The 15366-nt window shown below is 43.0% G+C and overlaps 1 protein-coding gene across 2 annotated transcripts in view; it reads right to left on the bottom strand.

Moving 5' to 3' along the window:
• The window catches only part of LOC143988229 (solute carrier family 12 member 9-like), a 325643-nt gene that overhangs the window by 151032 nt on the left and 159245 nt on the right, over positions 1-15366 (bottom strand). For both annotated transcript variants that reach the window (XR_013276794.1, XM_077487641.1), the window contains exon 8: positions 1957-2039. Coding sequence is in view for 1 of the 2 variants with exons in the window: in XM_077487641.1 (XP_077343767.1) it covers positions 1957-2039 (83 nt within the window). In the remaining variant the exon portion in view is untranslated. The remainder of the gene's footprint in view (positions 1-1956; positions 2040-15366) is intronic.

The raw sequence follows: 15366 nt of genomic DNA, 5'->3' as shown, positions 1-15366 counted from the left end.
TTTTGGCTGATCTTAAAGAAAATATGTTGTTGAAAGTTTGATAAATTGTGTTGCCTTGCTTTTTTTTGATTCGCTGATTGTCACTTTACTTGGACAAAAATTAACATGGACGAATCTATTTCACATATAGATCATCCATTTCCTCTACACTTTAAAGTCTTGTACATACGGGCAGAATGTCAGGAGACATTTGCCGAAATAAGAAAATACCGGCTGACATTCTGCCCGTGTGTATGTCAGTCTGCTCGACAGAAGCCGGCTGGCTTCTGTCGGACATGCATGCTAGAAAATCAGCATCTGACGACTCCCGATTAGCACTCTCAGCCAATGGCAGAAAGCGCTGATCGCCATCCCCCTGTCAGAACACAATAGCTCAGCGGGGGATATCACTGAACTAACCTTGCATGGTCAGTACTGCGGCTCCCGACCGGAGCGGTCAGGTTTTTTTCGTGCAAACCCAACAAAGCTCTAGCATGTACCCGGCTTTAAGTATATCTAAAGCCAAAGCTTTTCTTTGTTTTGGATAGATTGAGGAATGGTAAAAACTTGCAGTTGAATAGTGAAAATGCCCTGCCAATATTTTATGTGAAGCTTAACTTCATGGCCTGTAGACACAACAAGAACTGAGAAGATATACAGTATCTCCAATGTGAGAACAATTTCCCCCCAAGACAGTTGTCCCTGGAACAAATATTACCAATATTTTCCAGATACTCTTGTCCCATCATGGTTAACAGGACAAAAAGACGGTGAATCTCCCCAGAGTCTATATTAACAGCAACAAAAACCTGCCAGGGATTCTAACTCCTAGTCTATCAAAACTACAAAACAAAGTTTTGGCTATAGATGTGCTTTCATTTTCCACCAATGTTATAGAGGTTAGCAGCAATTCAGCCATTACCAGTTGGCTTTACCTTTGACATGCAATTAAACCCCTTCCTGCCCAGCCTCTGCATATCTTTAACAGAGTGTCTATGTCTGGGAGAGGGGAAAGGCTGCCTGATCATGTGACAACTTTGGTTGACTTTCACAGTGATCGGAAGCAGGCTCCTGATCATTATTAGTGGCTGGAAATTGTCTATGACGTAGGCTGCCCAATCATGTGACCGCTGTGGTTGACTACAACAGTGATCACATGATTGGGAGCTGTTCTTGTCAGGCTCCTGATCATTATTAGTGGCTGGAAACTGTCTCTGACATCGGCTGCCTGACCATGTGACCACTGTGGTTGACTATCACAGTGATCACATGATCGGGAGCTGTTCTCACCAGGCTCCTGATCATTACTAGCGGCTGACAGCTCTCTGACTGTTCAGTCATTATGCTAGCAGTGAGCATGTTCTTGGCACAGAAACCTTGGCCACCCATGAATGTATATGTGTAGTGTGTGACCATTATTGCCCACCCTCTTTGCCACTGTACATATGCGTTATGTGGGCATTGACAGGTTATGGAGTACCACTCTGTGCTACTACACAAAGCAGGTTTCTTCACTTGCATCATCACAATCCCCAAACTTTTTTTTTGGAAATTTCCAAGTTTCTAGAATTTTTTTCCTATGTACACTGCTTAGCACATGCACAGTGCAGTGTACATTGCAATAATGATGCTGAGAATGCAGCCTGATGTTGTAGAAGCTGTCAACTCCTATGCACATGTGCAGTAATTACAACACAAGTGGCTACTCATTGGCCGAAGAGGAGCAAGCCGGAATCTAACACAAGACGTGGCATGGAAGATGGTGACAGTGACCTGTCACGGGAGAAGGGCTTTGTACCATAATGTGTAAGTATGCTGTGGACTTTAGTTCCGCTTTACTGAAAGGTACAAAGCAACTGTTCTAATATGTCATGACAGATAAGGTGCTTCCTGTATTAGACATCTACATGCAGATTTCACCGTAGTTTTTTCACTTATATGACAGTTCTATGTATATGACAGTTCAATAACTATTACCTGAACTAAGAACCAGGACATGATGACAGATACCCATGGGTTTCCTCCCCGGGATGTAAATTTTGCTGGCATTAGGAGCATCCCTGTCAGAAGAAAAAACAGTGACCTTGTTAGGAAGATTTTAAAATCGTGATTAACTTTAACACCAGGGGTAGTTGATCTAGGGAATATACGACTGCCTTCTGGTGGGATCATGAAGGCATTGTTTTTCCCCCACTGGAGCGAATTAGATCATGCTTTGTTTTTTTTTTCCTTCACCTGGATCAATTGTACGTGTGGGATTGTGTATATAGAGCAGGGATATGCAATTAGCGGCCCTCCAGCTGTTGCAAAACTACAAGTCCCATCATGCCTCTGCCTCTGGGTGTCATGCTTGTGGCTCTCAGAGTCTTGCTATGCCTCATGGGACTTGTAGTTTTGCAACAGCTGGAGGTCTGCTAATTGCATATCCCTGATATAGAGGTTATCTATTCGTTTTTTTTTTCCTTATTGGTTGAACTATAGAAACGAATGACTTTTTTCAACCTATGTAGACAAGCATACAATATATAAGGAGGGTTAACTGTAATTGTAACTCCCACAACAATATTTATGACCAAAGCATGTTTACTAACTATGTGTAAAAAAACTGATCTATAAATTGTCATTTATTATGTTAGTTTACATAACAAAAATCATATACTGTAATACCATAGATTTGTCACCGGTACTACATACTATTTAGAAATGTATTGGCCGCAATCACATGGCTTTGTACATTGTGTTTTGATGAAAAAGATACATAAATTCAAAAGAACATGTAGAGGCAAAACGAAATGGCTGTTAAAAGTCTGCAGTATCCTTCATTACACAGGAACATTTAACAACTCAAGTACCACATTTCAATATAACAAGCAGTGAACAACATCAAGGGGTCCATTTAACAATAGACAATATTCGCACAACCATTGCAGAATAATTCCTGTAATGTGTTTTTATTTCTATTGTCAACTCCATCTAGTGGCCATAATGCTGTATTGTTCTAAATTAGGAATTTATGGACAATACTGCATTATGGCCACTATATCAAGATATTAGACACATTACAGGGATTATTCATGACGGCTATGCAAATGCGGACATATTTGCACAGCAGTGTTTTTACCTAAACACCCTAAGTATTGAAAAAGTAACAATTAAAAACTAAAGTAAATACATAAGCAGATCACATGGGAATGAATAGGTCTGGTTGATGAATCCCAGATAGCTCAGTTCGTGGTATCAGTTAGACAAATCCTGCAGCAAAGCAGACTGATTCTACTGTGCTGTCTTTTGTGCAATCTTTGTTTTATACATAAACTCCTAAGGCTGGGCACACACAGGGCAAAAACTGACGTTTTAGCAGGAACCAGCCAACTTTTAGGCCAGGTGTACAGCTTCCTGTTCGACACGACCATCTTCTATTGAACAAGCATGCTGGAAAACCAGCATCTGATCAGCTCTCGCAGACATTGGATCAGTGCACTCTGGTGGGGGGCAGTTTCCCTGTCGGAACACAATAGCACAGCAGGGGAGACTGCTGTACTAACGTCTCTTGTGTTAGTATGGCCATTTGTAAGTTCTCTTTTTGCTCAGCCCACTGGGTTAAAAACGCAAAAAAAGTATAGCTATTCCCCCTGCATTAGGCAGCCCAAGGGACCTGATTCCCCCATCCACACACTGGATGTGGATGGGGGAATCATTCCCACTGGTCTATTGTATTGTGAGAGCGGCGAGACTTCCCTTCCCGTTGTCGCGCTCTGCTGAACCAACAGAATTTTGATCCATATATGGCCATTTTAAAGTGATACTAAAGTCTTGTATTTTTTTGTTTTGTTTAAAAGTAACAAACATGTTATACTTACCTCCTCTGCACAGTTGGTTTTGAACTGAGCAGCGTAGCGCCTCCTCTTCTCGTGTAACTCTTTGGCGCTCCTGGCCCCTCCCTCCTGCAGAGTAACCCCGGAGTTTGCTATGGGGGCACCTGAGCCGAGCCGCTGCTCTGTGTGTCCATTCAGTTTGCTATGGGGGTGTCTGAGCCGAGTCGTTGCACTGTGTGCCCATTCAGTTTGCTATGGGGGCACCTGAGCCGAGCCACTGTTCTGTGTGCCCATTTAATTTGCTATGGGGGCACCTGAGCCGAGCCACTGTTCTGTGTACCCATTTAGACATGGAGCCGTGGTTCGGCCCCACCCCCTCTCTCTCCTCATTGGCTCACTGACTTTGACAGCAGTGTGAGCCAATGGCGCCCACTGTATGTCTCAGCCAATCAGGAGGGAGAGTCCGGACAGCCGAGTCTCACATGCAACATCGCTGGATTGAAATAGGGCTCAGGTAAGCATTAGGGAGGCTGCATTAAGATAAAAAAAACTTCTGCCTTTAGAACCACTTTAAGTATTAAAAAAGCAGCAATTACAACAGTTTGGTAATAGAACCAAGAAAGGGTGTCAGGGATGGCATGTCAATAGTGCAGATGGAGTTTCTTGGCGCATGCGCACACCAGCAACTGGCTTGGCAGATGTGCATAATCGTGAGCATAGACGCACACAAGTGCGCGCACCTGTCACCAATGCTGACACCAAACAGGCTTTAATATGGGATAATTGCTGTTTGGTCTGCAGTTTCTGTGTGTTGTTTCCTAATTCCTGTGTTTGACCTTTGATCCTGACACGACTTACTTCCGACCTGCATTTGTCTGCTAGCTGCCCTGACCTTGGCTTGTCTCTGGATTCTGCTTCCTGTTTCTGCTTGCTCTACCTCCCGTTGCTGACTTAGCTTGTGACCTGACTACCCTGCTGTGTGCCATCTATGCCTGATCTGCCCGACCGTTACCAACCTGACTCGTCTGACCCTGCATCTTGCTCATCCAGCCTGCTACAGCTCTTCAGCCCAGCAATCTCTCAGCTGCCTACCACAATCTACCACCAGCCAATCTCTGTGCCAGCTCATCTGCCACCAGCCTGTTCTGCTGCCACGCAGACTACTGGACTGATCACAGGCACTCATACCTCACCGTGCTCCTGTGGCCTTTGTCTTACTACCAGTGGCCCCCGAACTGGAGCTGTACGAAAGTACTTCCTCTGCACGTCAGGTTCATTGAACAAGTATGTGACAGAGGGAATGGAAATGAACAGGTCTGGCTGGTGAATCATCCCTTATCAGATGACTCAGTCCGAGTTATCAATTAGAATCCTATCACAAGGCACAGTGATTCTGCTGAGCTGTAAACTGGGTCCTGACCAGGTAACTTATTCATAGGATAACAAACTATATAAAAACTACATACAGGCATCAAAGTGTTCTTTAAAAAAATGAAATCTATCTCCACGTCATAAAAGTGAGTGCCTAATTCTCAGGCTGGTAGTAGCACACACAGGCCATGGTACTGTATAGGTAGAGGGGGTCAAAACCAATCTTATGACGGGTAATCTGTGCCTTTAAAATAATGGGCAGTGGCCCAAACACTGCAAGCAATGTATGTAGCATAATGCGTTACAACGTCAGCTGCGATTAGCATGTACAAAGCTGTTAACGTCTAGGATGAGTAAGAGGAGCACCAGCATAATAGGACCATACGACCATTATAAGCAGAAATTACTAGTTATACCCAGCCATGGAATAGAGCAAAATAGCAATCTCACTAATTGTAATGATGCACAGTATTTTTGATGGGTAATTTACAAGGCTTTGTGGTGATAAATCTGTGATTGGATAATGCATAGAAGAAAGCTTCCTGCATTGCACTGTATTCATTTGCCGTCCCAGACGCTTTCTGTTAGAAGCAGCATACGCTGTTGTGTAAATGGTTAAATGGTTGAGACTGAGATGTTGTCGTGCATTAAGTGCATAAAGTGGCCAATATTTCATACACTGATACACCAGAGGGGACAGCGATGGGAGCTTTAAAAGCTTCTTCGTTCTTTTTTTTTTTTTTTTGTAGTTGTCGTATTGATACAATAGTAGATGTTTTGGGTGTGCAGATAAAACGTCCACCTTATCAAATTAAAAAAAAGAGCCGTATCTGAGCATTGGTCTGGAGGCTGTTAATGGAGAAAGTGTCCTGGTAATTGTGCCGTGGAAGACACAAAGGGTTACATCTATAAATCTATAGCTTCATCAGATGCCAGATTGGTGAGAACTCATGTCTACATCTCTGGGTACCTGGATATATTTTGCCCAGTCTGGATGTGCCTGTTGGAGTAACTATGGCAACATATTTTACAAAAAATTTTTTTTAGAATAATTGTGTGGATTCTAGGAAAATACAATATTGTTTGTTTTTTTAGGTAACGGCTTTTAAACGACATGCTAGATAACCTACAGTATACAGATGAGGTAAATGTGAACAAAAGGCAAAGTGACATTCATTAAAGTACCTCTATGGGTAAAATCTGCACATAATTGACTTTAGAACAGTGCAAAGCTTTTAGATTTATGCTGTGCCCCAGCTGAAAAATTGGCACCTGTATTAATATGCAAATAGCAACTTGCCGGCAAATTATAGTGCTTTGAAAAAGTATTCATACCCCTTGAAATTTTCCACATATTTTCATGTTACAACCAAAAACTTTTTTTTCCTAAATTTGTATGAGGAGTTGGGCTATATTTAAGCCCGCCCTCTAGCCTCCATTTCCTGTCGACGTTTCTCTTGTGGATGATCGACAGGCGTTTTTTCTGGGCGACTTGCTTCCGGATTTCGGTTCAAAAGGGAGGTTGTGCGTTCACCACTTCTTCTGAGTCTTTTGTTCAGGGCTACATGGAATCGGTCGGTGGTGGTGGGGGAGGGGCGGAGCTAGATCCGCCTGCATCGTGGTGTATCATGGACAGGGTGCCAGTAAGTGACCCTCTACTCTTCTATAGGAAGATATAGATCGTAGAGTGCAACGCTTACTGGGTGTCTCCTGTACTCCTCTATGACTCCTCCAGTCCTGGTCATCTCCTCCGGTCCCCAGATGATCAAAAGTACACCCCAGTCTGGGTTTGGTTCTTCTCAGCAGTAGTCCTCCTGCTGCTGATCTTCCCCCAGCCCAGTTATTGTGATGATCAGCAGTACTCCCCCAGTCCTGGTTTGGGTATAAATAGTATATTGGAGATGAGTGTATTGTGTCTTGAATGGGTGCAGAGCTTCTGTCCTGGTATGACGGTCTCATGTTCCTGGTTCTGCTGGCTGCAGGTTCGGGTGTCTCTGCTGGACCCTGGCAGGTATTTCACTCAGGGTTAGAGATATCTGGTGGGGGGGGACTACAGACAGGGGAAGGGGAAGGGCCGCCGCATCTTGGTGTGCCATTGGGGGGGCCGGGGGGGCAGAGCAAGGTCTGCTCTGCATGACACAGGTGCAACCCGCATCCATCCACGGGATACCTGGGGGTGGCTTAAGTACAAGAGTACCTTACTCAGTACCTAGGCACCCCACACACCTAGCATGGTTCAGGGGGGTCACATGTGCATGCACTGCATCTAGACCATCCCCATCCAAGCTCACACCATCTACCACTTCTCCTTATTTGGCGGTTTCAGATATAGGAAAAATATAAAAAAATCGTTTGCCAAATTTAGAACATTATGGGGCATACGTGGGAAATTCAAGCGCCCGAAAAACCCCCCATAATGAACTGCAAGACCATCAATGCACTGCAATATTGCAGTGCATTGATGGTCGCTGATTGGCCAAAGCATGCACCTGACCTGCATGCTTTGGCCAATCATGACTCACAGCAGAGCACGCTGTGATTGGCCAAAGGCAGGGTGCCTTTGACCAATCATGGCTCAGGAGGCTGAGTCCACCCCACACTATGTAATGCTGCTTGCATAGCGGCCGTACATAGTGCAATGAATGAGAGCAGCAAAATTACATTTCTAAAGGAAAAAACTTCATTTAAAACTGCTTGCGGCTGTAATGTATTGCCGGATCATGGTAATATACATAAAAATCTTTCCATTACCAGGCCCTTTGGTTCTGGTATGGATATTAAGGGGAACCCCTTACCAAAATGTGAAAAAAAAATGGTTGGTGTACCCCCAAAATCCATACCAGACCCTCATCCAAGCTTGCAACCTGGCAGGACACAGGAAAAGGGGAGAGGACAAGAGAGCAACCCCCCCCCCCCCTCCTGAACCGTACCAGGCCACATGCCCACGGAGAGGGTGCGTTTGGGTCCCCCCCAAAACACCTTGTCCCCATGTTGATGGAGAGCTGTCAGATGGTCACATGGTTATAAGCTGCCCAGTGCTAGAAGAAAACTGTGAATCCTGAAATATTTTCTTCAATGCACATGCACAGTATCTCTCTTTGCAAGGACCCAGTTTGTTAAGCACTTGTACAGACGCAAAGAAAGAGTCTTCTGATCCCTATCTGTAGCTGAGGCTTTAGGGGACAATGGGATATTCAGTTTCCAAGGGAATTTTTCAAGAGCTTAATGAATGTGGTGTAATTTCACTCTTCAAAAAATACCCAATCACGCGCAAAGAAAAAAGAAAAAAGCATTTTTGTTTGCACATGATTGGATGATGGAAGTCAGCAAAGCTCCCCACACATTCACTAAGTTCTGGGGAAAGTTCCCTAGCAAAGAGCAACTTCCCTTGCAAGGTAACCAGTCTAATTGACTTTGGTAAATCAACCCACCTCACTAGGTTGATTTACTCTCTATCTTTGTCCAGGTGACCGTAGTGAGCGAGACAGAAAGTGAGGAGAAATTCAGAATTTTACAGCTGCCATCAGATCAGTCTAAGAGATCTCCTCCCATTCCCGGTATATTTTCAGAAAAGGAAGTTATAGAACATCTTCCTATGTTTCCAAGTGGGAGAAAGACCTCCAGCGCACCTTAGTTAGAGCAGATTAGTTGCATATCTGGACCACAAAATAGCATCCTGCTTTATTAATGTGAATACTATCGAGTCTGCGTTCGAGGCAGTTACCAGATGGTACCTGGCCCTATTACACATAGCCATCTTCAACCTTCCCAGGTCTGTACTTCTGTGGCTGCCCAATGCTGGGCAACGTTTTACATACCTGGTGGACATTTCCCATGCTCACACGATTTTGGACCAAGGTCTTGAAGCTCATACATTCTTTGTTCGACCATCCTTTCCTCAGAGACCCTTGGTATGGCTTATTACACCTTAAACCCCTGATTTTACTAAATCCTATTCAAATTGGCAAACTGCATTTTGTTAGTGCCAAAACAGACTATCGCCAAAGCCTAGAAGAAACAATTTGTTTCTTTTGAGGAAGTTGGTCAGTGGGTTGACTGGGTTCTTTATCAATAAAAAACTGACAAGCATCCTGCTGAACACGCAAAATAAATTCTCCCAGATATGGACCCTGTAGATACAATATGCCCATCCGTCACTGTCCATGGAGAGCTATACTTCATTATAGCAATCCAGTTTTGGGGTGCGGGTTTTGGCCATTCTCAACGTTCACTCCCCCTCCTCCTCAGCCCACCTCTCTTTCTACCTTCCTACTGTGGACTTCCTTTCTCTTTCCTTATTTCTTTGTTGCACCATGTTGCTTATGTTGCTTTATACCGGTGGGTGTTTTTTACATTCTCTTCAGATATGTACCTGGTAACTTACATCTTCTTGGCTATTTAAAAAAAAAATTCTGATGCTATGTTTTGTACCTGAAATTGTTAAATAATAAATGCAAATTTTTTTACCCCTGCAAAAAAGATGTGCATTTATTATTCTTTACAAAAAGTGAACTTATCCTTTAAAAAACATTTCAAATAGTTATGTAGTCATTTTTCTAGGGTGAAAGGAACAGTGCTTTAACTTTACATGAACCAGGGGTAAAAGACTTGGCAGGGGCACCTTTTTCGACATTCACTGCAAGGACAGGCAGATTTCCCAGGCACTGTCAAATCACTGGGAGATCTGCTCATATATCAATAACTTAGCAAACAACTGTCACCTTACCTCTATGGATAGCTTAACATGTCAGTAAGTCTGTGGATTGATACATTTGATATCACAGTATAAAAGAATCAGGACATCTATACTATTAACAAACGAAAAAGGGGAGTTTATTATCTTTCCCTATAAATTACCTAAGGCTTCCTTCTGCAACCATTCATAGACCTGATTCAATGTTCTGCTCGTCTGGTTTTTATATCCGTACTTTTTAACCTAAATGACAGTATAATGTGCAAAACCATTGTATTATACTTTTCAAGTCATATTTCCCCAGAAATAAAGAAACAAAATCAGCGGAGTTAATGACCCGATCAAACAGGAATCCTCCATCCCCGGTTGCAGGAATTTGCAATCGGCACGTCTGTCTTCTGTCTGATGCTGCTCTCACAGGACTCTGAATGGCTTGTTGCTTAATACATATGTATTTTAAGCACTCATTTTACTGGAACGTACATTAATATGTAGCATCCTCATCATGTAAAACAGCCTCACAGTTGTGTCGCTTTTTTTTTTTTAAAAAAAACAACATATACAAGATCCTGGAGTGGTGTTTGCATTAAGGATTTGTTTCTAGCTGTTCAAACAGAACTAGCGCAGCTGCATTGATAGCAACATGTTGTACTATGACAGCTTTCTGTCTAAATGATTATTTTATTATAGCAAAAATCGCATAATTCAAACATTCAATTCAAGCAGTCAATCATCAAATGCATCTATCTTGTCGGAAATGTAGACCTGGTTGCCTGAAACTCTTAGAAAGAAACTCCTTCACTTTTCGACAGTTTGCTTTTCAGAGTCAGAAGTGTCATTATTCTAAGCTCGGGTCTAAAATAGAAAACAAGTGAAAAACTGTGATAAACATTTTTTCCAAGTCACAAAAGCCGACAGCAGGAAATTTCACAGCAGCTGTGGACAGGGAAAGCGTGATATATTCTCACCGCTGCATCAGAATACTGTAAAAAGAATGGAAGCCTTATCTCTAGCGTACCCCCACCCCGCTTTTCCTTTTCGCAATCGCAGACACTCATGACAGGATTTCTGCTACAGGCCGTCAGAGAGACGGACAGTAGACGGACAAAACCGAGCAGGTCTTCCTTTCAAAAGGCAGCCAAAGAAAGCATTGATATTCCTATCGCCTAAGTGATAGCTGAGAGTCCCTGCCAAGGATGGAGAGGACTTGACAAGGACGTCCAGCGGTATGAGTGAGCTGCGCTTGGAGAGGATGGGAGGAATTCATTCAAATGGAGGAACAGATAAGGAGAAAACTTTAATTAGAAAATGTCAGGAAAGAGAAGGAGGTTTCAAAAAAACATACATATAGAATAAATCACACCAATGGCCACAGCACTCCATTTTTGTATTGTCATTATCATAAACAGTCCCCATTACGTTAGGAATACCTATATCCATTATGTAAATTGTCCTTTATTCGATCAGTGTTTGTCATGTGACTTATGCTGCCTAACCAAACCAATAGAACAACCACTGTAGTGGTTGTTCTGGAACAACCAAGTATTGGCTTTACAAGATATAATAGATGTTTGAAAGGGAAAAAAATCAGGATCTGACACTGAAGACCGTAAAATGTGCTCAAAAAGTTGGTGCAAGTTATTCTGAAACGAATGGGCCCTAAAATACAGTTATTAAGTTACAATGTTGTAACCAGAAAGTCCAGTGCAGCAAGAAATAAGAACCAATGTGTGATTAGTAGTTGTACAACTACATAGTAACGGAAGTTGAACATGGCTTCTAAGGGTTGTGAAGTCAGACAGCAGTCCATCAAATAATTCTAACTTTTAAGCATTGTTATCAAATTGATAGCACACTGGGGGGGGTTATTTACGAAATGAAAATCCACTTTGCACTGCAAGTGCACTTGGAAGTAAAGTCGCTGTAGATCCAAGGGGGACATGCAAGGAAAATAAAAAAAACAGCTTGCATATGATTGGATGATAAAATCATCAGAGCTCCCCCCCCCCCCCATTTCAGATCTACCCCTTAGATTTGGAGTGACTGTACTTCCACTTTCAAGTGCACTTGCAGTGCAAAGTGGATTTGCCTTTTGTAAATAACCCCCATTGTGTGTTACAGCTGCTTCGTCTGCATCACAAAACAAAAACCCTATAGCTGGCCATACATGGACCAAATGTGTCTGGTTTAGCAGGGACCAGCTAATTTTGGATCCATAAATGGGCACTCTGGTTGTACACAAGTTGATCCATTGATCAACTTGTGTACAACCTGCCTGACAGGCTTTTCCCAAACGATAAGTGCTGCCGGCTTTTCACAGGTTCATTTTAAAGAGAGTCCTTTCCAATATATACTTCCTAAGCAGAAATGCTGGTGTTATAAACTAACAATATACACAGTCAGGGGTAGAAGCATAATACTAAACTAAACACCACCAGATAAAGTTTGAAGCCAACCATACATGGATCGAAACTTGGCTGGTTCAGCAGTGACCAGCCAAATATTGATCCATATATGAGCTAGCTGGTTGTACACAAGTTGATATAGTGATAAACTTGTGTACAACCAGCCTGTCAGGCTTTTCTAAAACAATCAGCACTGCTGGCTATAGCTGGCAACACTAATCATTTGTGTTTTGCTAGCGGGAAGGGCAGGGAACCTTCTCTGCCAGCAGAACACATAGTGCTGAGGGAGAGATTCCCCCATCAACAAACTGACTGTGTGGATGGGGTAATCAAGGTGGAAGATATGAAAAATTGCAGAATCTATGGCCTGCCTTACACTGCAAATGTAACAGGATATACATCTCCATTTCACAAAGGAAAAAAAAAAAGGTGGGCATTTCTGAACTGTTGTAAGAACTGGTAACTAAATAATGCCTGTGTTTACCAGGATGTTAGGGTATGGATATGGAACCCACAGCACTATTTTTTCCAGAGTGGCAGGGAGCAGACTTAGCACAGGAAGGAAGAGGGGCTTAATCTCAGTTTTAGCAGAAGGAGAGACCTCATATATTGCCTAGGCCTCAAATGCATGGAGGTTTAACAGGGATTAAGTTGAAGACTCAGGTACTTGTAGACACAACAAGGTGCTGCACTTAAGCACTGCTATTACCTCAAAACCAATTCAGGCAAAGGTTTTTACTCCAAGGAACAATTGCTTTTTGCAAGTTATATTGTACAATGATTCAACATAATATTCCAAAAAACCCTTTGGTAGAGCGGCGTACATTATACCATAACAATCATATCCTACAGAAAAAATATTGCACCTCCCTGAGAAGGAATGACTGAATCATGTTCAGTTATTAACATAAACACGTACTATATACATTGCTTTGACATTATGTGCACAAATGTGTTTACCCATAGGGATATGGTAACAAGCCTTGAAAAGAGATCTGAATTTGCATATTCATTTGATTTCACTTAGTGCATGGGATAAAAACACACCAGGACCTCTTGGAGATAATCTTGCCAAGAGTACTCTAATCAGGACAAGAGGACTGAAGAAGCTGAGATGCTTTGCTGTGTTATTATCAATGCTCATTCAAAAAAAATAAAAAATCCAGAGAGAGAAGGGAGAGGGGCATTTTTTCTTGTATAGTGAAACCTGGACTTTGCTAAAAGAGAACCCCTTACCGGGCAAGGCTAACAGCCTTGTAAGCTGTATTTCATCTAGATATAGGTTGCATATGTGATTAAATTAGTTTGATTGAGTTGATCAGAAACAAAAGCATAAAAAGTGATTGTCAGGAAATGTTCCATCCGCTGATAATACCTGTCTTTTGGTGTGCAGTACTGAGGTCCACCAGTAGGTGTCTCCTGGCAGTTTGGAACTGTCAGAGCTTTTCTCTGCTGATATGTCCTCTTTGGACTGCAGTACTGGCATCTACCAGCAGATGGATCCTGGCAGTGTGGAGCAGACAGCACCTCCTGCAATCAGGTGTCACCTGAGGCCAATCACAGGCCTATAAATAGCTGGCAAGCACTCACATGTTTGCCTTGGTATTGTCCTTGTGCCCTGACCTGCTGCTTGTGATCCTGAGCCTGATTCTGAACCTGTTCCTGTGCCCTGAACCTGTTACCCGTGTTTCTGATCCTGTTTCCCTGTGTTGGTCCCTACTCTGTCCCACCTGTTACAATCATCCCTGCCCTGCAGTCTGATCCATCCATCCTCTACCTGTCCTGTGTTCCTTACCCCATCTGCTGATCTCCCCATGTATGACCTTGGCCTGGCTTGTGTCTCTGATTCTGGACTGCCCTTTGTTTATCTACTGATCCTCTGTCCGTCGAAACACATTTCAGCGGACAATCCACTCGTGTGTGGGCTTCAGCAGACTTTTTCAGCGTGCAGTCCGGAGTACTAAGTATTTCGGTTTTTTCGAAATTCTGTCCGTCGTACTTTGGTTTCAGCGGACAATACAGTCGTCAGTATGCTAGTTCGACGGACTAAGAATGGCGCATGCCCAGAAAGAATTTACACGGTGGAAGGGTGCTTTGCTGTGTCTTGGACTTCCTATTTCTAGTCCCGTCGTACGTGCTGTACACGTCATCGCGCAAGCTTTCGACGGACTGTTTGTGTATCCGTGTGTGGTCAAGTCCGTTCAGTGGAAAGTACGACGGACTGTCCGTCGGATTGTATGACGGACTAAGTACGCCATACAATCCGCTCGTGTGTACGCGGCATTATGATCCTGGTATTTACCATTTATTGTACATATCTGTCTGTTATTTGGGGGTCTCTGTTGGTTGATTTATTGCACAGTGTGGTTGTATTTATATTATTCACTTCCCTTAATAAATCATTATATTTCACTTATATGCGTTTGGGTTTCCTCTGTTGCAGTCCACACAGTTCTGGTCTTATCTGATACATGACAGTGATAATATACAGTGCTGGTCCTATATGTCTTGCACTCTTACAGCACTTCTAAACCTGAACATCTAAGGTGCCTTTGGCCAAGCACACCAGGTTTCATCTACACTTTTGGCATTCTCTGATATTGCTGAAGCTTGCTTACCCCTTCCTGCCCCTAAATTTCTATTAGCCAGGGAGACGTTTTATCGTAGCGATGGGTCAATGGAAATGCATAAGGGCAATGTTTAGTAGCAAGATCTATAAGATCACGTAAGTGCCAAAACTTTGCCTGTTATAATTGCCCACCTCAGATGTAAAACAGGAAGGTTCTGCAGACATGTATAGGAATCCCCATCCTGATAAAGTCACAGCTAAGAAACTTGTAGTCATGAAGAGTTGCCTACGGTAGTTGTTTATGTTGACTGGAGCCAAGCATCAATGTCAGAGGACAGAGCAGATGCAAAGTCAGCATCACGGCCAACATCAGGGCAGGTGGCACATTAGCAAAGTCAATACAAGAAAAAAAAAATAAGAGCAAGGAGGTCCATCAGGTCTAAGGTGAAACTAAGAAAGTTCAGGGAAAACATGCATAAAAATGTAACAGGGTCTACTCACAATGAGAATAGGTAGGGACCTGCAGTCAAACAC

This window comes from Lithobates pipiens, unplaced genomic scaffold (assembly GCF_037356315.1).
Source record: "Lithobates pipiens isolate NorthernLeopardFrog02 unplaced genomic scaffold, aLitPip1_a1.2 Scaffold_18, whole genome shotgun sequence".
NCBI classification, from domain to species: domain Eukaryota; kingdom Metazoa; phylum Chordata; class Amphibia; order Anura; family Ranidae; genus Lithobates; species Lithobates pipiens.
Note: the sequence above shows the minus strand (reverse complement) of the source record. Positions and strands in the feature narration are given on the sequence as shown.